At 33.9% G+C, this 25,099-nt stretch overlaps 1 protein-coding gene across 5 annotated transcripts in view; it reads left to right on the top strand.

The window, feature by feature from the left end:
- Nucleotides 1–8,258: 8,258 nt before the first annotated feature.
- LOC149776516 (uncharacterized) overlaps nt 8,259–25,099 on the top strand; it is a 42,414-nt gene continuing 25,573 nt past the window's right edge. For all 5 annotated transcript variants that reach the window (XR_016416054.1, XR_016416053.1, XM_089940955.1 and 2 more), the window contains exons 1-5: nt 8,259–8,391; nt 15,388–15,596; nt 18,149–18,217; nt 18,684–18,698; nt 19,844–19,955. Coding sequence is in view for 3 of the 5 variants with exons in the window: in XM_089940955.1 (XP_089797081.1) it covers nt 8,377–8,391; nt 15,388–15,596; nt 18,149–18,217; nt 18,684–18,698; nt 19,844–19,955 (420 nt within the window). In the remaining 2 variants the exon portion in view is untranslated. The remainder of the gene's footprint in view (nt 8,392–15,387; nt 15,597–18,148; nt 18,218–18,683; nt 18,699–19,843; nt 19,956–25,099) is intronic.

Raw genomic sequence — 25,099 nt, 5'->3', positions numbered from 1 at the left:
TGTTTATTTGTGTATGAAACTGACTGACTTTCAACTTACTTAATGAGCAGACTGGACAGTTATTTTACTCCATGCAAAGACGGCAGATTTTCATCTAAAATGTATTCAATCGTTAAGTAATACAAAATAACCAATCGGCTATCGTGTTCTTACCAACTTCATTTTCAAAAATAATTTCTTAGCTGGAAGAAATGCAATGCGTTATTATTTCCAATGAACTGGTTTGGAATAGCAGTATTTGCTTGTATTCCTGAATTTCGAATTAAGTTAACATTTAATGCAAAATTGTGACTTTGTGGGATTTTATAAAGCCATAGATTCAATGTCAGATCATATCGCGTCACATTAAATGAAGGGTAAAGGAAGAATAAAAGTAATCTGCAAAACCAAGAATCGATTGTAATACTTTTCTGTTCAATTCTTTGTCAGATTGAACAGCAAGTTATGATGTTCTGATATTTCTTTGTGTGTTTTTTAAACCCCAAAACTAACGGTAATTCATTTTTAATTCATGTTACAACCTAACTCCCACGTGACTTCAACATCCTATGTAGATATTATAAATGTTGTATCGTGTTTTCTAACATGGAAATTGAATATAGCGTAAAGAGTAGCATAGTTAATTATATTTACATTTAATGCAGTGACAAGTTCTGAATATTTATTTACAGCGTCCAGAAACATTGAATATTATGCTGCGTAATTTGCATTGTCTGCTGACAAATTGCAAAGTAATGTCCGTTCTGAATATTCGACACTATTGATGCTGAAATTCTTTCTTAAATTTGCATTATAAAATACCTCGTTTTTTATTCTTGGTTTCTATTGGTTCCTACAGCTGAATGAAATAAACACGTGCCTTCGAAGTTTCTCAGTTTCATTTGTAGTAATTGTCCATATGGGATTTAATTCTTATATATAAAAGTACACACACACACACACACACACACACACACACACACACACACACACACACACACATACATACATAAATATATATATATATATATATATATATATATATATATATATATATATATATATATATATATATATATATATATATATATATATATATAGTGTGTGTGTGTGTGTGTGTGTGCGTGTGTTTACTTTTTAGTATACTCATTAACCAATTTTACTTCGATATCGCTTGCTAAAGACATTTAAAATTCATATATTGGCATGGCAATATACCTCCATGTCTTGTCAATATTAAATTTTTTCCATTAGCTGCTGGACCTGCCCCATCCGTATTTGTGATATATTGTCCGGGCGGATTCCTGTCTCAAATAATGGAGTGAATAACCACGACATACTGTAATTATATCTCGGCATAAACCAAAATATGCTGGATAATGGTAAAGATAAGTGCTTGTCGCCAGCAATTAAAGGTCTCCTTTTTTTGGTAAATCCTATATTACCACCTACATACGTGTAGCTTAAGCGCTGTTCTGAAATGTTACATTGGCATCATTTGCAACCATTGATGCAGATGTTAAGTCTGTACCCGTTTCAATAATAGTCATTATCATTCCCAATTTCTCTAAACCATAGCAAATTGGTTATTGGGAAGCTTTCACAATCATTTGAATATAATAATTTTCATAGTATGGTAATAACTTGTGCAAGTTAAAAAGAAATTTGTTCTATCAGATTATCATCCATTAAATAGGGAGCGCTGTGAAATAGATTCCATGCGTTATTACAAGTTACGTTGCGTCATGTGCATCATCATTTACTGACAAATTATCGTCGGTTTGAAATCCACATTTCAATAAAACTTTTATTTATGCATGTCGCATTCCATTTTCTCGATGATAATATATTGATCGTTTTTCTTAGTATTATGGCATCTTGGAAGATATTCTCAATTTTTATTCATTGATTCATCGACTGAACTAAATATTTTTTTCATTCTTCTCCGATAAATAAAGTATTCAAAAGTGTTTTAGACTATCATGTTAATTGTTTAATTCCACTGTATAATAGATTACCTATCTATCTATCTATATATCTATCTATCTATCTATCTATCTATCTATCTATCTATCTATCTCTTCTCCTATAAATAAAGTATTCAAAAGTGTTTTAGACTATCATGTTAATAGTTTAATTCCACTGTATAATAGATTATCTATCTATCTATCTATCTATCTATCTATCTATCTATCTATCTATCTATCTCTTCTCCTATAAATAAAGTATTCAAAAGTGTTTTAGACTATCATGTTAATAGTTTAATTCCACTGTATAATAGATTACCTATCTATCTATCTATCTATCTATCTATCTCTTCTCCTATAAATAAAGTATTCAAAAGTGTTTTAGACTATCATGTTAATAGTTTAATTCCACTGTATAATAGATTATCTATCTATCTATCTCTTCTCCGATAAATAAAGTATTCAAAAGTATTTTAGACTATCACGTTAATTGTTTAATTCCACTGTATAACAGATTATCTATCTATCTACCTATCTATCTATCTATTTAGTTATCTATCTTTCTATCTATCTATCTATCTATCTATCTATCTATCTATCTATCTATCTATCTGTCTGTCTGTCTGTCTGTCTATCTATCTATCTATCTATCTATCTGTCTGTCTGTCTGTCTGTCTGTCTGTCAGTCTTTCTTTCTATCTATCTATCTATCTATCTGTCTGTCTGTCCGTCCGTCCTTCTATCTATCTATCTATCTATCTATCTATCTATCTATCTGTCTATCTATCTGTCTGTCTGTCCGTCCGTCTTTCTATCTATCTATCTATCTGTCTGTCTGTCTGTCTGTCCGTCCGTCTATCTATCTATCTATCTATCTATCTATCTGTCTGTCTGTCTGTCCGTCCGTCTTTCTATCTATCTATCTATCTATCTATCTATCTGTCTGTCTGTCTGTCTGTCCGTCCGTCTTTCTATATATCTATCTATCTATCTATCTGTCTGTCTGTCTGTCCGTCCGTCTTTCTATCTATCTATCTATCTATCTATCTATCTATCTATATATATATATATATCTGTCTGTCTGTATTTATGTCCGTCTCTCTATCTATCTATCTGTCTGTCTGTCTGTCAGCCGTCTTTCTATCTATCTATCTATTTATCTATCTGTCTGTCTGTCAGTCCGTCCGTCTTTCAATCTATCTATCTATTTATCTGTCTGTCAGCCGTCTTTCTATCTATCTATCTGTCTGTCTGTCTGTCCGTCCGTCTTTCAATCTATCTATCTGTCTGTCTGTCCGTCCGTCTTTCTATTTATCAATCTATCAATCTATCTGTCTGTCTGTCCGTCCGTCTTTCTATGTATCTATCTATCTGTCTGTCTGTCTGTCCGTCCGTCTTTCTGTCTATCTATCTATCTATCTATCTATCTGTCTGTCTGTCCGTCCGTCTTTCTATCTATCTATCTATCTATCTATCTATCTATCTGTCTGTCTGTCTGTCTGTCCGTCCGTCTATCTATCTATCTATCTATCTATCTGTCTGTCTGTCTGTCCGTCCGCCTATCTATCTATCTGTCTGTCTGTCTGTCCGTCCGTCTAAATATCTATCAATCTGTCTGTCTGTCTGTCTATCTATCTATCTATCTGTCTGTCTGTCTCTCTGTCTGTCTGTCTTTCTATCTATCTATCTATCTATCTGTCTGTCTGTCTTTCTATCTATCTGTCTGTCTGTCTTTCTATCTATCTGTCTGTCTGTCTATCTGTCTGTCTGTCTGTCTCTCTGTCTTTCTATCTATCTATCTATCTGTCTGTCTGTCTGTCTTTCTGTCTGTCTGTCTTTCTATCTATCTATCTATATGTCTGTCTGTCTGTCTGTCTTTCTATCTATCTATCTATCTGTCTGTCTGTCTGTCTGTCTTTCTTTCTATCTGTCTGTCTGTCTATCTATCTATCTATCTGTCTGTCTATCTGTCTGTCTGTCTGTCTGCCTGTCTTTCTATCTGTCTGTCTGTCTTTCTTTCTATCTATCTATCTGTCTGTCTTTCTTTCTATCTATCTATCTGTCTGTCTTTCTTTCTATCTCTCTATCTATCTGTCTGTCTTTCTTTCTTTCTATCTATCTATCTGTCTGTCTTTCTTTCTTTCCATCTATCTATCTGACTTTCTTTCTTTCTATCTATCTATCTTTCTGTCTGTCTTTCTATCTATCTATCTGTCTGTCTATCTTTCTATCTATCTATCTATCTGTCTTTCTTTCTATCTATCTGTCTGTCTGTCTTTCTATCTATCTATCTATCTGTCTGTCTTTCTTTCTATCTATCTATCTATCTATCTGTCTTTCTATCTATCTCTCTGTCTGTCTTTCTTTCTATCTATCTATCTGTCTATCTGTCTTTCTCTCTATCTATCTATCTGTCTGTCTTTCTTTCTATCTATCTATCTGTCTGTCTTTCTATCTATATATCCATCTGTCTGTCTTTCTTTCTATCTGTCTGTCTATCTGTCTGTCTTTCTTTCTATCTATCTATCTGTCTGTCTGTCTTTCGTTCTATCTATATGTCTGTCTGTCTTTCATTCTATCTATCTGTCTGTCTTTCTTTCTATATATCTGTCTGTCTGTCCTTCTATCTATCTGTCTGTCTGTCTTTCTATCTATCTGTCTGTCTGTCTTTCTATCTATCTGTCTGTCTGTCTTTCTTTCTATCTCTCTATCTGTCTTTCTCTCTATCTCTCTATCTGTGTTTATTTCTATCTATCTATCTGTCTTTATTTCTATCTATCTATCTGTCTTTATTTCTATCTATCTATCTATCTATCTATCTATCTATCTATCTATCTATCTATCTATCGCACAGTCCTAGTTGTCTTTTGTATCCTTAGCCCGTATTACAGTAGTATTATCCATATCTGGACTACCAGTCATCAAAATCGCCAGGTTTTTAACAAGCTTCCTGATTATCGTAAAGATTTGGAACTAAATATGTATCAAAATAGCTTTGATTAGTAGTCATTACTATTAACTGGATCTTTGATAATTTTGACAAACTTATTATTCATGTGGACAGTGTTGAAATGATTGTTTTTTTATCCTGATATTTCATATCTAACTAAATTATCACCATTTAAACGGACTGGCAAACCATCACTTGTTGTTATTATCTTCACAAGATCCTTGTAGTTTCGTATATTATTGTATTTTCGTTGCCTCATTTCAATCTTTTTTGTTTATATTTGATATATCATCACAGCCTAATATTAAATCCGTTGACATTTCTCCAACTTTCATAATAAAATGAGCAGTCTTAACATATCAGCTATTGCATCAAAAAGGGTTCAGTTAATTATTAAATCTGTTGACCAAACTTGATAATTTGGCTTAAAGGACTTTTAACATTAGCATTAGTCAATGTAGTAATTGTGTCAACATTAGGATCAATCTTTGTTGTTATATCATTAACACTAGCATCGATTTTCGTGTCAACTTTATCTGTTGAAGCATCTTGCTCCTTATCGGCCAAACCTAAATTTACAGTCTTATTAACACGTCATATCCATGCCATAATAGATGATTCAAGTTGCAATTCCATACTACAGTGAATGTATACATCAAAGTCATCTCATTTATTTTTTAACACACACTTTGTTGCGAATTGAGTCGCACCATTTCTGCATCTGCCTCAGGGCCTGTTCATGTTCCAAAAAATAATGTAGCTCATTTATGCTATACAATCATATGAGATAAATGGCTTTAAAGAGAAAATAAAAAATTAAAACTTATCAAAGTTTGGTTTCAGTTTGATTCGATAATGAAACGTACTCTGTTTCTCTCTCTCTCTCTCTCTCTCTCTCTCTCTCTCTCTCTCTCTCTCTCTCTCTCTCTCTCTGCTTGTGTGTGTATCTGTGTCTGTCAGGTGGAACATTAATATTTAGATAATAAAGCTTATTCAATTTTCCGAAATAGAATCAAAGTTTATTATTATTTCATTATGCTATAAATATATTTTACGTCATCTGCAGCATATTTCCCAGAATTTATTTAATAAATGTCTTGGTCTCTTTTGTTACAGATTAAATTAATCTAATGTGTATTTTCACAACCAAGTACAATGCTTGATATATGATATATATTAGATTCCTTTTTTATTGGGAAATAATATGAAAACTTAATTCATTTACATACATATTTTTATCCAAGTGGTATGCACAATTAACAGAAAGATGTGATCCATCGGGTCCCTAATACAATATCATGATATTACAGCAAATAGTATGTCATAACATTTGGCTCATATCTTCATTACTGATCTCTTTTAACAGAAGTCGTTGGTTCAGATAAATATCTCTTTCCCTGGAAAATGGCCATACTCATTAAAAATTTGTTATGAGGCTTCCACGCTATATATTGTATACTGTATATTTCTTAACGTTTTTTTTTAAACGTTCCTATCAACTATTCGTATTCAGGATATAAAAAAGTAACCTGCCACCCGATATAAGCACGGTATATAATCATTTTAAGGATCCCGTGTATGGGTTGGTAATTACCAGACATACCACTCAGTGTAAATGCACTAATGCCGTTATAGTTTTCGGCACAGACATAGCTACTTGATGCTCCATTTGTATTGTACATAACTGCATCTTAATTTTCACTCACATATCTAGTCATTAAATCAATTTTACAACTTTAGTGTGCATACTACAATTACTCAGCTGTAATTTATTTTTAAAATGTTCGTATTAAATGAAAACAAAATATATTATAATATTTCTTTTTCTCTTTTTAGGTGCATCAGACTATTTAATAGCTTTTCATTTAACCACCCCCTATTAACCTCCATGAGTATTTTACACTTTTCTACCATAGAAAACAATATTTTATTAAATATTCTTACAGATCACCAGAAAATGAAAATTGACTTAAAAATATATAAAATGTAGTTTTATGAGAATTAATATTTATATATATATATATATATATATATATATATATATATATATATATATATATATATATATATATATATATATATATATATATATATATATATAATTCTTTTAAACTACATGTATATTACCTTTAAAAGTAACTTGAACGTTTTAAAATATACAGTTTACAAAAAAAATAAACATAGTTTTTAAAAGCTTAATTTCAAATATATGGTTTCAACATTAACCATACAAATAAGTTTAAAATTACGTCCAATTTCTACCAAATTAATTTGGAAAAGGATTTGTAAAAAAATAACCCCCAAAGACTGACAATAAAAATTGCTCCCTAAAGTTGACCATAAAAATTGACCAACACAAGGGACAGAAAAATTGATGATACAAATTGATTTTAAAAATGGTCATTGAAAAAATGACACAGAAATAGATCTTTGGTAATCAAGTTTTACTTTACAGCGTTGTCGACATTATATGTATGTTTATGATTAATATTTGGTATCAGTAGACCGAAAGAAAGGGACAAGCCTCAATCTACCCTCTTCATTAATTAAAGTTTCAGCGACGTGGATGTTTTTTTATATATAAAAAAGTGACTTTGAAAAACGTTGCTGATATATCACACACACACATACATACATACATATATATATATATATATATATATATATATATATATATATATATATATATATATATATATATATATATATATATATATATATATGTGTGTGTGTGTGTGTGTGTGTGTGTGTGTGTGTGTGTGTATGGATCCTCTCTCTCTCTCTCTCTCTCTCTCACACACACACACACAAACACACATAGCCGGAAAAAAGAAAATACAGTACATAACACACACATAGTGATATATGTTTTCTAAATCTCGTATTTATATTATATAAAATTATGTAGCGTTGTTCGCATGATGTTTATGGCATTCATACTTTCTTGCATGTCCATAAAAGAATTAGTCGCCTAAAGAAGAAGAAGAAGAAGAAGAAGAAGAAGAAGAAGAAGAAGAAGTAGAAGAAGGAGGAGGAGGAGAAGAAGAAGAAGAAGAAGAAGAAGAAGAAGAAGAAGAAGAACAAGAAGTAGAAAAAGAAGAAGAAGAAGGAGAAGAAGAAGAGAAAAACAAGAAGAACAAGAAGTAGAAGAAGAAGAAGAAGAAGGAGAAGAAGAAGAGAAGAACAAGAAGTAGATAAAGAAGAAGAAGTAGAAGGAGGATGAGGAGGAGGAGAAGAAGAAGAAGAAGCGATTGTTTCATCAAGAATGAGTTATCTCTTTTGTGCCTATTTTGATAAGTTCAAACTGCATTCCGGATTGATCTACGTGGTGTATGGTTGTTCTGTGTCTATCATACGTCTTGTAGTATTTTAGGCTCTTCACTTCACTACCCATAATGCAGTTGGTGGCGCCATAGTATCTACTGATCACCCACGCTAAAAATCGAAAGTTGATCATTTGAGTACTGAAGGCCTGCGAAAATGAGTGATAAAGAAGTAAGTATTTAAGACTGTAGCAGAAATGCAAACTTACATAACAAGGAACAATTATTTCATACTTAATCGCAAGTGGATCAGATGTTTGCGTTCAGGTGTCGGTCGGAATGTTTTCATAGATTCCAGAGTCACTTCACATTTCTTAAAATGGCACGAATTTTGATGTTAAAAAAAGAATATGAAGCTCCACCCTTCGCATTTAGCTTCAGGGTTCTGTTTGTTTGAGCCTTTTCACGTCAAATGGGTGGAAGTCGTTTTTTAAATTTTGATACTTATCGATGCATTGTTCCGATGTAGCCATGTTTTTTTTTTTTGTTTTTTTTTTTATATCAAGGAGAACTCGATTTTGATGCACTTAATTCTTTCATTGTAATGTCTCTTGTTTGATTTGTAAAATTTGTTAATTTAGGAAAATATGCATAATAAATAACATTCATACGAAGTGGAGTCTTTTCCAAGGTATAGAGTACACTAGTCCTACAATGTAAGACGTAACACGTGTTATTTGTGTTTTAATGCTTTGTCTTACTACCCAAATAACGGGATAGTATAGCGTGTTCCGATATCGGTTGACATTGGAATGAGTAATCAACGTTTCAGGAATATCTCACACCTGTCAGCTCACATCAACACTCTTCCACAAATTGATATATAATTAATATATTTATTTGCTGTTTTTAACCTGGTCGAATCAAAATCTGACAATTGCAAATGGACGCATTTTCATGTTCTGTTGACATACATTTTAATTTGTTGAAATGCGATGGTAGTCAAGGTATGCCCAAGTAGGTTCATGTGGGGGATATGTTTCTAGAGGAAAACAAAACGTTGCTTACAGTTCCAATATGCATATATTTTTTTATTCATTTTGTTTAAGAATAATATTTCAAATTCTGCAAACTGAAATGTAGGTCAACGAAACTTGAAAACAGGTCCATTTCTTTTGTGAGAATTTGAATTTATTAGAGAAAAGACATCAGAGTAAGTAAGGTCTGACTAAAACATTATGACTTCACTTTGTAGAAAAGTGTTGTTAATTTAGTTGCCACTTGTGACTTTATGATGTTAGTTGACATCAAAACACTCTGGGGCCCCGAGTGGTCCAAAGCGATCTCCGTTATGGATCACTGCCATCTCACCTATGTATGCGTGGGTTAAAGCTTCGGATTTAGCCAATGTAGGTATGTGTGAAAGCTTGCCAGTAGCTTCTCGTGGGTCGGTGGTTCATTCCGGGTGTTTTCACTGGTTCTTCCTCCACCATTAATACTGGCCGCCATGTATAGCCTATCGTGTGCTGACAAATGGCATTAAACCCTACAACAACATCAAAACACTCTACACGGGGGGGGGGGGCCAAGTGGTCTAAAGCACCCACCATTACGGATCACTGCCATCTCACCTCTGTCCGCGTCGGTTCGAGTCTCGGATTCGGCTAATGTGGTTATGTGAGAAAGCTTGCTAGTAGCTTCTCGTGGGTAGGTGGTTCTTTCCGGGGGTTTTTCCGGGTTCTTCCTCCACCATTAATACTGGCCGCCATGTATGGCCTATCTTGTGCTGAAGAGGCGTTAAACCCTACAACAACAACAACACTCTGCACAGTACCGTTCGTTAGGCAGTAAGACCCTGATGCCCAAAACATAAATAGCATCATTGCGGTCTTACATGTACGACTAAGATTAAACATTTTATACTGAAATTACTTTTTGCTACATGTATTAGCAATACTTAGGCTTATAATTCTGTGAGTGGTTCATGGTAAGTTAGTGCCTATTATTTGGCGAAGGAAAACAGTAAATTATGTGGCTCACAGCTGGATTTTGTTGACTTTTTGGGTGTTGTTAGCAGCATGTGAATGGGATAATTTGTGTATGAAGCCACAGTAGACAAGGCTGAACAAAAGGCCTCTTCTTTGTATCCCTTCAGTTGTAGAGAAGAGAACATCAGCAGTGGATACCTTCTGCATGAAGCAGGATCACCAGTATTCATATGCTATACCACCTTTCATAATAATTTCACGAGCTCTTCACCAAGTCAAGATTGCTTGTGGTCATGGTTCAGCAGTTTCTTCAGTCTGGTGACGCAAAGAAATTGTCACTGAGGGCGGATCTACTGTGAGAAAGCTTGCTAGTAGCTTCCTGTGGGTCAGTGGTTTTTATTCTCAAATGATATAGGGCAGAAACTACCTTACATTAACCGACTCATTCATAACTGTGATCAAAGATAACAGGGCAGCAAAGCGAAAAGAATACTTCATAAAATAAAGAGCTTGATTTCACAGATACGGACCATTGTGGGCAAGCAAGTTTCAGAGAATTCTTGAACTGGCATTTAGAGATATCCACAGGGATGATGAGAAATTTCATTATTACTTCCAATGAAATCCCGACATTAACATTGTACTAATTGAACAATAAAAAAAATTCAGTTTCGATGTAGATGTGTCACAAAATAAATATTGCATGTCTTTATTTTAAAAAAAGGAATCTTGTTTGGTGGTGTATCAACAGTTTGTCTAATTCCCAAATTGTGAACTACCAATTTGGCAAGATACTATTAAATACCACTACAGGAACCAGACTCATCAAGAAAACAAAAAGCAGTGATGCAATACACAGATTTTTTGCGTACACATGATGGTTGTTCAAACCAGGTGGAACGATCTTTCATATGTTGGATATTTTGAGGAAAAAATGTTATTTAAACAGAATAATGAAAAACTTCATTAGAAAAAAGTGCATTATTAAAAATTATTATCGACGTGATTGTAAAATGAGGATTCATTCATTAAATAGCCCTGTTCCCTAAAGCCTCCCCCACCCCCAGGTTTTCTCGATGTCAAATCGATTGTTTTTCAATTTTTGGAGGTAACTCGCGCCTCGCTCGTATTGCGTTCTATGTTTATGGACCCCGATGTGCGCGAGTTATCATATGTGTTTTCATTCTTTTATTTGAATTATGCCCTCTATTTCTCAATATGCAAAGCAGGGATCGTCCTGGGCTTCGCCAATGTCGCAAATTGTGATTTTTTTTCCTTCTTGGCGACAAAAATATCCCATCTGGCGATTTTTTTGGCGACATACGTTTTGGTTATTTAATTTGTACATACAATCATGAATTTGGACTGGATAAATTAAAAGGCAGAACGAAAGGAAGCCACAAACTTGACTAAGCAATGCATTGGTATTAATCTGTTACACAAACAATCCTTTGTTCTTATTGACAACCCCATCTTTACAGTACATTGTTACATCATAATCTGCTTATGCTGACATCTGGGCTGAATACTGTATGCTGCGATACAGTCAATCATGCTACCGCACTATACCTACAACTGACCGACTTCTGAAGACGCGAATAGAACAGATACAATTATTTGTATGGCTAATCCTTCTGTTTTTTTTATACATATACCAATACAATAGTTTTGCTGAACCTTCATAGAAAACTGATAAGCTTTGAAGTACCGACAACTGTGTATAAATACAAAGCAAATGGAAACAATCTAAATCACAATTCATCTGTCGCCAGTGCAGCATTTTACTCATTGATCTTTTCCTTTTGCCATCAGTCCTGTGTTACGGCTGCAGAGACTTAAACTCCGCAACAAGAAATAGCAAAAAAAAAAAAAAGCAGTTTTGCATAATTAATAATAATTATTTATTTCTCAAAATACAGGAGTGAAAGAATCCCGAAGTTGGGTGTGAATTTATGCTTATATATACGGTCCAATATTGCCAGGTGTTGACTCGTGTAAGTTTCATTTGTGGGAATGGAGATCCTATTTTTCTTCTCGAGAAAATTTATACAGCATTCAGTGATCATTCTTGGGATGTAGGAAGCAATTCGCTACAAGCTTTGTGAAGCTAGCCATAAAAGGGGGGGGGGCTGCTGAGAGACTACTGGTGTCACCTGTCAGCACTGTACACTGTGAACGTGGATTCAGTAAGATGAACTTCATAAAAACTGACATCAGAAATAAGCTCTGCATCTCATCTCTCGAGAATTTAATGAGAATCAGCATGTACAGATGTGAAAAATTAGACTTTGAAATTGCATTCAACAAGTGGGTAGCCCTAAAATCGCGACGGATCTTCATGTAACACTTTGTAACATTTTGTTAATGCTTCTTGTAATTAAAGTATTAACTAATCCATCTTTTGTAATTTTCATTGCCTGTTACATTAACAGACTATATTAACACTTGGAAAAATGTACACTACTTTTTTTGGCGACACTTTTTGAAAATTGGCGACAAAATATTGAGGTTGGCGATTTTTTTGGCGACAGCTTTTTAAAAGCCAGGACCATCCCTGCAAAGCTGCATTCTTTTATTTTCATTTAGAAACCTTGTTGCATGTGTATTATAAAAATACATTTTATACACTTATAAAAATTATCATACCATTGTCAAGTCTTTTAACTGATAGAAGTAACTAGACTGCAATATTGTAATTGCCAGTTAGGAAATATGCTTAATTAGCTGCCCTTGAACAAGATTTTTTTATAATGAAAGTTCACTATAAAATAGCAGTTCACAATTTTTAAAAGTTGTTTGAAACAGCCCCTGTAACATGTATAAGAGATCAAATTCACACATCTTCGTACCATATTGTTGATCTCAATTTCTTTGTTTCCAATAAAACATTAACATAACTATTCATAATAAATAACATGGTGAAGCATTAAAGTCCTTATTTGAATGAACTAACACCTTTCTAACCAAATTGAAAACAGCCAACATGTGAGTGCATCTATTTTTAGTACAAACGGCTTTCTTAACACATTAACCCCTAGCAACGAGTTAATGGGGCAGGAGGTAGTAGCCTACTGCCAAGCTCTGTAGCATCATGGTCATGCATGATACACTAAAGTGGGTGGTATGATAGAAAGGTAGACAGATGTAGCTCTACAATGATAGCAATAATCTGGAACATCTAGTTGCACTACAAAATACAAATTAAAAGAACCTCATTTTTTGAACCAGACTTTTTTCTACTGAAAATTTGCCCGTGGTCGGAATCTGATTTTGTGTCCAGATTTTTTTAGACTTTTTGGTCTCAGATCTACGACAAACCAGTATGAACTGCAAACAGACATATGAGCCTTTGCAAAAAGTAGGATAAGATGGGCATTTGGAATAAATAGTGGTCTGAATACAAAACTAATGGCTTCGTTTAGAAAAGAAAAAAAGAATCAACTTTTACCCTTCTGCTCATGCGCAAGCCAAATAGCCACTGAAAAACAATGTTCCTAACACAACTAGACAGAAGTATGTTATTCGCCGAGGATTTGGTGTTTTCGAATCTATTCAGAAATAGCTTTCAAAATGTGTTTCCTACTCGCTTTTCAGGCAAAAATGACAAAAACCACCAGGGGTTAATGTAACCACTCACATTCTAGCTTCATTACAAGTCTATTGATAGGACTGCACATTTTTGGTTTTATTAATAATGCACATGCAGGTGTTAAAATCTTCAGCTCACTGAGTCTGTTCACAAATTGCTATTTATATAGTATTATTTAAGTTTCTAGTCACAAATTTATGTTTTTATCATCAGCTGATAACTTGTCAAAATCAGCTAATACTGATAGTTGCTCTAACCAGAGACATATAACACATCTCTGCTGTAATTTACTCAGGAAAGAATTATTGGTCGATCAGCTAGCAAAACGCCTGTGAATGTGCAAGATTTTGTTTGTTGGCAGTTGAAATCAACACCAGCTATTTGATAGCTTGATACCTACATTTCGCATCGAACAGAACACCAGAAATAGCTGGCTTAGGAGATGCAACATCTCAAAATGTGTGGTCATACAATGTACATCTAAAAAATCACAGGGTAAAGCTGTTTTCGCTTTCCTAACGGAAAAAGGCACATTTTTTTAGATGAGTTTAATGCCCACTCGTCTGGTTGCATGATCCCTTAGCAAAACTGCTTGGTGTGCACTAGATTCAGCCTATAGGCAACTTGAGCAATTTTTGTCTTTTTTTTTCTTAGGTCTTTTTATGCCTTATGGATGCCACAGAGAAAACCTTGCACCAAGGATATAAAAAAAAGAGTCATAGTCTCAAGGGTACCGTCTGGAATGTATTCACTGAGGAAGAGTGAAATTCATGCCTTGTTAGTTGAAAAGGGTTGATTATGGTTCATTGTAAACTATAGTCGATTTGTACTGTGGTGTACTGCTGAATTTTATAACATAGTACCACTGTATACCGCATTCATTTTCAGGACCAACAACATAACTTTCTGAGGCAGGGGCCTTTTTTAAAACGTTTTTGGCTCTCACATAACACGGACAAACATGTTGCTATGATTTAAAGCAAACTAACACCATTATGTCCATCATTTTATTTTATTTTTAAATTAGTTATACTGCGGTAAAAGAAAAGAAAATCTAATAAAAATGGTCATTGTGTTATGGAGGATGAATTTACTTTGCGTGAATTGTTTTACAAGTTGTAATCTAAAATCTGTAACTAAAGTGGGATGATTAAACTTAAAACATAACTGACATCATGGAAGAGACATTGTGCTGACGTAACATCGGTTAATAAAAATAGGAAGTATTGACATACTATCTGCACTATTGATGTAATAGGCAGGGAAACTTTGGGATACTAAGACAAAGACAGAAGGACATATTTGATCACAACAATGAAACCTTTTCAAAAGAGTACTTATTAAGGCATTGTCAGGGTTTTGTGCTTCGTCACAAAAGATCGGTAAACAATACAGACCTTTAAATTGACTTCAATACCTATGTGACAGCCTGAAAGAAGGAACAGTGAATCTTCAGTGAGGATTTACATCACCAGTGTTCATTTGTTTTTAGTGAAACAGTCATTCATAGCAATGCTGAAATGCATTTTTTTTGTCTGAAAATTATGGTCACTGATGACATTGAATTTAAATGGTAGAATCAGTCTGTGCATGATGATTGTAGTTGCAAATGACAGGTGGTCACTCAAGACATGTTTCGCTGTATTTTCAGAGAAGGGATTCACGGTCTCCCTCTAGCGAATCAGAAGGATCTAAGGAAAGGAGATCTGTAAAGAGGTCACCGAAATCTGATCATTCTGCTGCGTCACGAACTCCTTCCAGGACACCGTCAAGGTCAAGATCTGGCTCTCATTACAAGTCAAAGTCTAGGTCACGTTCAAGATCGCACTCTAGAAGTCACAAGAGGAGGAGGAGATCCAGGTAACAAGTTTAAAAGTTTGTTCTGTCTTCAAAAGATCAGTTGATATGCAAGTTCACTTCCTTCAGTTCTGTTATAAATGAGTATATAATTTATTTATAATATGAAACATTTCAGCACATGTACTGTAATATAAAGTAGACGTGTGGTATCTTATCTTTACCAGGCATTGCCCATGCCACAACTTATCATTTCTTACATTTGCTTTATTTTCTGCCTTCTCCCTGTGTAGACTTAAGTATAAAATACTCATGGTACAACCCATGTGTTCCCTGTTGCACAGTTTGGGTTTCAAAATTATCACTTTTCCATCACTGATTGTGTAAAGATCACGGAGATCCACACATTTCTTTTACTGTACAAGACTGTCCTTATTTTAAATTCATAGCAACATATTACAGAGATGCGTTCCCAAGTTGTCCTTGCAAATTGTCTTAGGTCTGGTTTGTTTTTAGTGGCACAGTTTGTTCCAATTAGTAGCATTGAGCTAAAGGCAAATCCTGTACCAAATGTCATTTTTGAAAGCTGTTTACTGTATATCCAAATGTTAGCTTTAAAATTTTAACTTCTACCAATATTCTGTGCCTATGTTTTACATATTCTGGTACAGAGTATTTGCACGTTACAATCCTGTGTTTTAGCAGGTCACACAGACACACATATGCAAAAAGCAGTTTATCAGTAGCTTCCCATTGGTTAGTGGTTATTCCTGGTGTTTTTCCTAGGTTCTTCCACTAGATACACTGGCTGGTATGTATGGCCTATTTTGTGCTCTCAACAACAAAATGTGTAGTGGGAGATCAAAGGCAAAATTAGTTACAACATGCTTATAAACACCATTGTGATCTCCATCATATAGATGAGGAGTTCAACTGGCAGACCTGGCATATTACCTTTGTGCTATTGGCTCTTAGTAAATAGCTGATAATCGGGGGGGGGTAACATAATCCTTAATGTAGACAAATACTGATGTCCAATGTGAATAAAATTCATTTTGGTATTTTACAGCACAGCAGCATGAGTAGACTATAATAAAGTGCCTTGTCGATGCATACACAATGATCCATTGGTAGGAAACTTGTAACCGTTTCAGTCTGAAATCCATCACTTTAACAGCTGAACCATGGTGGCTGCCTAGAATGAAGTAGTTGTATTAACCCTTAAATGATGAAACTGGACAATATGCTGATTTTTAAAATAACAGAATGTATGTGATCGTAACATGAGTTTAATCTGTTGGACCCACATAAAAATGGTACCAATCTAGTATTTCACTATGATTGCCATCATGAATATCTTTTTATTGCTAATTGCCCTAAAAAAATGTTATGTATACTTGATTTAATTTATATTTGATTTAATTTAATTGTTTGTAACTTTTTTTAAAAAATTAGTTTTAATTTCATTACTTGTAAAAGTAATGTAGTCTTGTTTACTTGATTTGGCATTTTTTCAGAAAAATCAGTTTGACCTGACTCTTTTCATAAACACCTAATAAAAGAAACTCTATTTTTGACTTCCCGACCTTGATTCAGAAATCACTCAGACAAGTAAACAACTTTATATTTATATTTTATTCTTGGAGTAAAGTGATTGGTTTTTATCAAGGTCATACTGGGAATACATGATTTTTAATATGTAAACAGCCTCTATTTCACAATTTTTGGTTTTCCCAAATTGCGCAGTAGTTGGATTTAATATTGATGTTTAGAGAGATAGTTCTCAGTTGGGCTTTTACACTGGAAAATGTTTGTTTGTGACCAGTTTGGAGTTACATTATAATTTTTCAGATTATTTGGATTCGAAAAGATTAATCTTTTCCTGGAAATATTTGAGTGCTCATACAGAATTCTTGGACACAGACATTTCTTGAAATTTTATTCGGAAATTCAAACACCGGTATATTGTTTGTGAATCAACAAAGAACTGTAGACACAACACTAGCTACAGTATACGTCATCACCTTCCAGTTGGGAATTTTTGTCAGGACTCGAGCTTGAATTCATTAGAACATTTCATTACTAGGACTTCTAAAATGTAATTCATGGATTATTTCTGGATTTGATTTCTTAAAACCATAAGTTCTTAATTTTTTTATTTTACAGTGTTTTTCCAGAGAAATAAAATATTTGTTAAATTTTTCAAAGCTTGTTGTTTTCACTCTTTCTTTGTTACTGTTTATTAGGCTTAAACATGTAACATAAGAACAGAAAATCTTATCAACCTAGAATTTGATGACTTGCCTTTTTATGATGTCTAGTTTGTCCTTAGTGAAAACAATGCCAATCTGACATCCAGTATGGCTTCCACAAGGGTTAATTTAATAACCTTGTTGCTGCTGAACAAGATCACAGGTGGTTTCAACATTCACAAGATGTGAAAAGAAGAAATGGACTTTTTCTGAATTCTTGGAAATTCTTTTCATTTCTTACTTTTGACTCGGCAGGGCATCATTTGCTTCGATGGGCTCATGATTAATGTTATGTAATGAACTATCTGTATTTATATACTGGATTGGCACTGTCAAATGACCATGATTTTTTGCTTGGTACAGGTCCAAAAGCAGAGAACACCACAAACATTCACGATCCAGGTCCCGAAGCCCCTATTACAAAAGACGTAGGTAAGTGGTAACAAAAATCGACCAGCATTAGGTTTTGATTGACTGCTTGATGTGATCTTTGAGATTTTAGGAAACTTGAAATGCTGTATGGACAGCCTCTTGCCAGTGAAAGTTATAGATCTGTTGATAAATAAATCCTCATTTAGTCTTAAACTTTGTGCCATTTGGCCATTTTTATGAGACATATTTTTCATTGATTTAGTTCATTGTACTGAAAAACTTCCAGTAGGATGAGTTTTAAAATTTTGATTCGCATTTCCCGACTTCCTTCATTTTCATTTAATGGGATGAAAAAAGAACTGAGAGAAGAAAGATTGTAAGTGTCGGTTGGAGTAAAATGTGGAGTTTGTGTCATCTTAGATTGATTGTTTTGTTAACTTGTGCATTTTAAGTTGATATACGTTATTGAATTAAGCTGACATAAAAAATTTTACCTGAAATTAATGAATTTCCTTCATTCTTTCAGGTCCAGGAGCAGGAGGTAAATATTAATTCATTTGTGGCTGTTCCCCAATTGATAGGGTTCTCTGGGGGACTTGTGTTTTCTGCATCTTATTTGTACAGGTCTTTTAAATGAATAATGCATGCAGGATAGATGAATAGGTAGAGATCATATTTGCCTTACTTGCTCTATACTCAAGTTGTAGTTCCTAGTTGCAAACTCAACATGTCATATTCAGCATAGTGCCTATAAATTAACCCATTCAATTATTCGGTCATTACATTCTTCTTACTATTCAATGATTATTCTAGCAGAGTTATTTTATTTAGGATGAAGATATTGCAGATGTGAAAACCCAATTCCAATATTTAGTATTGTTATGTCTCTTTGAAAAAAGTATGATTGTGCTGGACTCTTTACTATGACTGTTAAATGAGCCTTTTTATGTCCTTCTGTAGCAGAAAGTCAGCTTATAATAGACTTTTAAGACAACATTTATGCAGCCTGATAATTATTTAGATGCAGAGGAAATAATAAAATCTACAAAATGTTTTGAGGACCTAATTTACCAGCATGCTTTAACAAAATATGCGTGTTATATATTATGGTAATCTTAATGATTTAAAAAAAATATATATTTTAACCATCTGACAAATTGTTGTAAGATGAGATTGCATTTATGCTTGGTTTTAAAAATTCATGGTTTGAAGAAGGAAAGGGTAATAATAAATTAAATAGGTGGTCAATCCAGAATGGAAAATGATATCTTCCAGTATGTAATACTGGTATATACTGTTTCAGTATTTTTACATATATTGCAGCTCCTTTGATCACTGTATTTACTTTTTGAACATTATCGCTATCCATCTGCCATTTTAGCATTGGAACCCCAGGTTGAGATTTATAAAATCACCTTCAACAATGTGTATAGCTATTTCATATTCCTTTATGTTGAAGTTAAATAATGTTTTTTCTCTTCAATAACTTGCACTCTGTTCTCTCTTGATTAATTTTAACTCTGGTCCATTATTGGTGTTGAGGGTTTGGGTAAATGCTTTTTTTGCACCGCTAGAAATACTAAAGTGCACAATTTTGCATGTCTGACAATTTGATTGTCTTCATATATTCACTAGTACTTACCAATCACTAATTTGCTCACAATATGTGGATTAATATATTTTCAGTCGAGGAAGGTCACCCAGATATGATCGGTATGACCACAGAGATCGATACAGTAATTACCGCAGCCGGAGTCGATCTCCTATGTCATCTCGTCGAAGGCACCAGGGAGATAGGGTATGTATCACTGTCGGTACTTTGCAAGCCAATTAAGAATTTTGTTCGTTGGTTGTTGATTGTAAATCAGAGCTAGTTACGTGTGGGTGCAGCACTTTTGGCTCAGGTCCATATATGAAAATAAAACTTGTTTTTAAAAAAATGTCAACATTGGTCACTCGGGATATTCTGCAACACTTAGTCTTGTTATGAAGGTTTCACCTGAAACAACCCCACATTTTATAATGATGATCACATTGGCATCAATATGTATTTTCCTGTCCATCCATCTATCCGTACCCTAGAATGGGGTCTGTGTAAAATGGTTTCCATGCTTCCAGGAAATGGGGGTAATGTCCGGAATAAGAATATGTTTGTTTACAACTGATTTTCAAAAGCTGTCAGATTCTTCTTTCATGCAGCTGCGAGTTAGCACAGTGTCCGTTGAAGTAAACCACATATTTTGGAAAACTGAAAACACCAAAATGACCTCTGTGACAAACGTCCAGATGTCTCACACTGAGCAGAACATATAAACATGCAATTCACAGGAAAATAAAGTGGCAATAGACAAGAAATTATTGGTGGGTGTATTAAAGCACAGCACATGTGGAGAATTTATGAAGTGGTCAAGTGTTCGAGTCTGGTTCCATAGGAAGCAATTATAAGCATGCCAGACCTGCCGATCCTTAAAACTTTAATGTGTGGGAAGGGAATCAAAATATCTTAACATGGGTACGTCAGATTCTTCAGTTTACCCATTTCCATGTACACAAACTACCCAGTATCATCAAGCTTTTGCTTCTATAGTTTTGCATGGTCTGGAAATGTCATCTGGCAAATGAAACACGTTGATGACCATGGAGACAAGCAGGCTCTTAAAAAGTGCAAACATACTGCACAAAAGGATATATTACATTATTTAGACACATAGCCATGCATGGAGGGGAAGAAGGCAGGAACGGCAACAGTTGCATTTATTGGACAAAATGTTGTGCAATTTGAGTCTTGGTTTCTGTTTGAGAAATAATTTTGTCCACCATGAGAATTGAAAGAAAACACCAAGATTACATTAAGAAATCATTTACGTCCAGTGGACATGGAGTTTCTGATACTGTACTGCAGGTCTGAAATCCGAAATGTACTTTACACCTTTTAGTTGAATATAGCGTTGTCTTTGCTGCATAATATATCATTTATAAACTACAGTGTTCCTGACCGTGAAGTCCTTGAATTTTGCAAATATCTACAAAAGTCGGGGAAAATCCAAGGAATTTTCCTCCACAACGTGATGCCCGAAACAATTACGTAATTGAGTCGTAATTGAACTGATCATGAGTTAAATTTATCGAGTTCTAGCCAGAATATTAGGAGGTTGCAGTATGGATCATTTGGGTGCTTGCCATCAATATATTTTTGGAGACAATCCAAACGCTAAGTAGATGAGATTCATCTAGTAGATTTTTTGTTTCACAGACAGCTCGATATCCGTATTTCTTTTATTGTTGGTATGAAAACCAGCCAAGCATCACAAGATACCAACATGATGGTAATAAAGCATAGCTGCTTAGCTAACAGGCTAGCAAACTTAAACATTGTTAAATCGACTTATACCTACATGAAATTGATATGAAAATATTTATTTTCTCAGAATTTGCAAGAGTATTAAAATTGTTGCGTCTTTAATCAGCTGAAAGACGATGAAACTAGTGCATTGATGAAATTTTAGCAGGTTCTAGCGATTTTGATAGCATTTCGGATGAGCCCACAGAATCTCACAATCGTCATTTTCAGTTATTGTGGGGAAAAAATATTAAATGACAGTCATATGCTGGTTGTAATAAAAATACAAAAACGAAAGAGCACAAAATTCTCTATATTTATTCCGAGACCAACCTCAGAGTTTTGTTGTATCACGTGACTCCCACGTTGACATGTGCTCTCGCGTAGGGAACATATGAAGCAGGGAACCAGACTACTGCTTGATGAATCAGGCTGGCCAAGTTTCTTGTAGTTCTCAGATATGTTGAGAATTATATGTTCTTTCTGGTTTTTACAAAAGGTATCAGACTTTCATTTAATATAATTGAACTTTTGTACAACAACATGAAAAAGGAGTTTGTTGTTGATATCACGTGACTATTGGACTTCCAATGTCGTTTTAGATTTGTTAAGTTATGTGACAATTAACAGAAATGTCAAGTACCAGGTCAGGTTTCATCTATGCTGAGTTTCGTTTATAGTTTGTCCGAGGATTAAAGACATAACCATTATAATACTTGCCATCTGTGAGAATATAAATAATTTTCCTATCGATTTCATGCAGGTGTAAATTGATATAACCTATTTTAAATTTGCTAGGCCCACTGATAAGCTATCTTGTGGTGGTGGCTGATTCCAATTTTTATATGTAATTGCTCTGAACACACACTCCATCCAAAATGTTGAAAATGTGAAAAATGGAGTTGGAATAATTGGTGCAAAATTATTACATAGTGACATATGTGGCTTAAAGCATTGGTTTCAGATCTTGAATGGTACGGGAGCAGTGGGAAATTGTCGTCTCTTTTATTATATCTTAAGAAACGATAAGAGTCCATGTATCTATACAGGTTTGGGGACTGATTTGTTGAACTACGAAAAGACAGGTTGATTTTAACAGAAAATTCAGTCCTTGTTTATACAACAATATATAATTTTGAAGGTCTTGTCAAAATTTAAATCAACCCTTTTGTAAATGTCTTTAAATGATGGAATTTTTAACCAAATCGTCTTAAGGAGTTTAAGTTGGTTGAAAAATCTTGTTTGAGATTTTATTGGCACAGATAATTTCAGGGTTAAACTTTTTTCTTTACAAGATAAGATTCTAAAACTTTGCATTTATTGGGATTTTTCCATACTGTGATGAAATGTTTACTTTGTATAACATGCACACATATTGCTCTAGAATTCTTTGGATTTGAAAGGAAACAAAATAATTTATGCTCATTGTGTTGTTTCTATGTATTAACATAATGCAGGACAGCAAATTAAAGTTAGAATTTGTATTCTGTACATTGAAATGGCTTTAAATGCCAATTTCGTGTGACTCATTTTATGGTTTTCTACATGATCATCTTTTCTGACATACATGTTTTGCAGAGTCTTGAAAGAGAAACATCTTAAGATTTGGAAAATGCATGTTTTATAATCCAGAATGTTCTTTAATTCCATTCAGTGATGGTCATATGTTAACCTTGAAAAAATTAATTTAATCCTGGAAAAGACCTGGAAATTTATATTTGGAAAAGCGTGGGAACCATAGAACTATAAAGATATATTTTTCCAATCAACAATGACAGTACATGACATTTAGTTGCACTTATTGAAAACTTACTCTAGCTTTATTAAAAATTATTGATTGCTTTACTGCAGTAATTTTAGAGTTGGCAGGTCTTGCGCTTAGAGACAGTATTTCAAAGCATATGAGAGTTAACTGAAAGTGGAGGATAATTTAAAATTTGTAAATTTCACCTTTGTGTTAAGCTTCAGGTGGATCATTTGGAACATAAAATCACCCTAATGTGTCTCTCAGTTTGGGCTATGTTCTGCATGGGCAGTGTTGCCACTATTTCTGGAGTAGCCTGTGTAAATGATCCTTACATTTATGTCGCAAGAGATATTATGCATTAAATTTGAAGTTAGAAATGCATTGACTTGAGTGTAGAGAGCCAGGCTTTAGGTCTTAATAATGTAATAATGTATCCTGTATTGATTTTGGCAGCTGAAGCTAGTTAAAATTATTGATCACAAAAAGAAATCTAAAACAGTACTCCCTGGCCCAAATGAAGTTGCCAACTAGTCTGTTTGTAATGGCTCCACATTTTGTAGGTAACTTGAATTGTATTTTTTTTTTAATTGTTTTTGTCAGCCATTATATGAAAATATGCATATTCTTCATTCAATACAAGATCAAGCTTACTTGATCTGATCACAGCCATTAGTGCTTACAAAGTCCTCTTTTCGTTAAAGTTTTGTGAGTCAGTACACCATATTTTTTTTTTTTTGTGTACTCAAAAGCTTGCATCTAGGATATGCATCATGAAATAATCCTACCCCCTTTAAGATTTCCCACACATTTTTTTTATTTCTATGCATGAAACGTGCAGGGAAAAAATTGTCTATTTTTTATGAAGAATGCACTATTTTTTGTTTTTAAAAATTTTATGTAAAGATCCTGTTTGTCACTCTCGGCAGATATGTTGTGTAGATGTGAATCACATCACATATTTCCTGTATGTCACATTCTTAATTCTGATTGGTTATTAAGAAAGGTCAGGAAGGCAAAGGTTTGAGGCTTGCTTGGCAAAACAATGCATAAATGGCAAAACGGTTGAGACCTGGGCGCTTTTTTATTTAGTTAGCATTAATACTTGGATAGCAGAGCTCTGATGTTTATTTCAGTAGGGACAGTGACAGGAAATGAATACTGCAACTTGTCATATATCAGATGATGCTAATAATGATGTCCTGAAATATGTTGGAACTGAAACCGCAGGTCCATCCAGCATTAAGAAATTAAAAACTACTTTTTCAGTTCAGACATGGAAGAAAAATCGACCATAACTGGAAATAAAAAAAAAAAATATGCTTTGTAATTGTTGTGCAAAATCTGACAGAAAATTCCTTCAAACTTGGATATACTGATTTCAGACATCAGCCCTTGACAGACTTGTTGAATTATCAGCTCACCAACAGGTGATTCAAGATTTAAAACATGTGAAAATCTTGATTGTACATGCATCATTCACATGCAGGACACGCAAGAAATATGAGACTGTTTTAGATACATGAATGGCCAAACAAGTGAATTGATTTGCAGCCCATGGATTGTTTCTTTAATGGTTATTTTGTTAAAAAACTTACTAGAAAACACAAAATTGATTTCAGGTTTAAGTGTTATGCTGTAATAGAACATGTGATATGTATTTAGTATTGTACAGTGATATAAATAACTCGTATATATTTAGTATTGTACAATGATATAAATAACTCATGCATTAAGTGTTATACTGTAATATACAGAACACAGTATGCATTTACTGCACTTATAATATTTGCTGTGGATCTGTTGGAATCTTGAAGTTTCTTTTCCACCATACTAGATGCAACCATGTTTTCAGTTG

Source organism: Sinohyriopsis cumingii, chromosome 18 (genome assembly GCF_028554795.1).
Source record: "Sinohyriopsis cumingii isolate HCF-2022 chromosome 18, ASM2855479v2, whole genome shotgun sequence".
Lineage (NCBI taxonomy): Eukaryota > Metazoa > Mollusca > Bivalvia > Unionida > Unionidae > Sinohyriopsis > Sinohyriopsis cumingii.
Note: the sequence above shows the minus strand (reverse complement) of the source record. Positions and strands in the feature narration are given on the sequence as shown.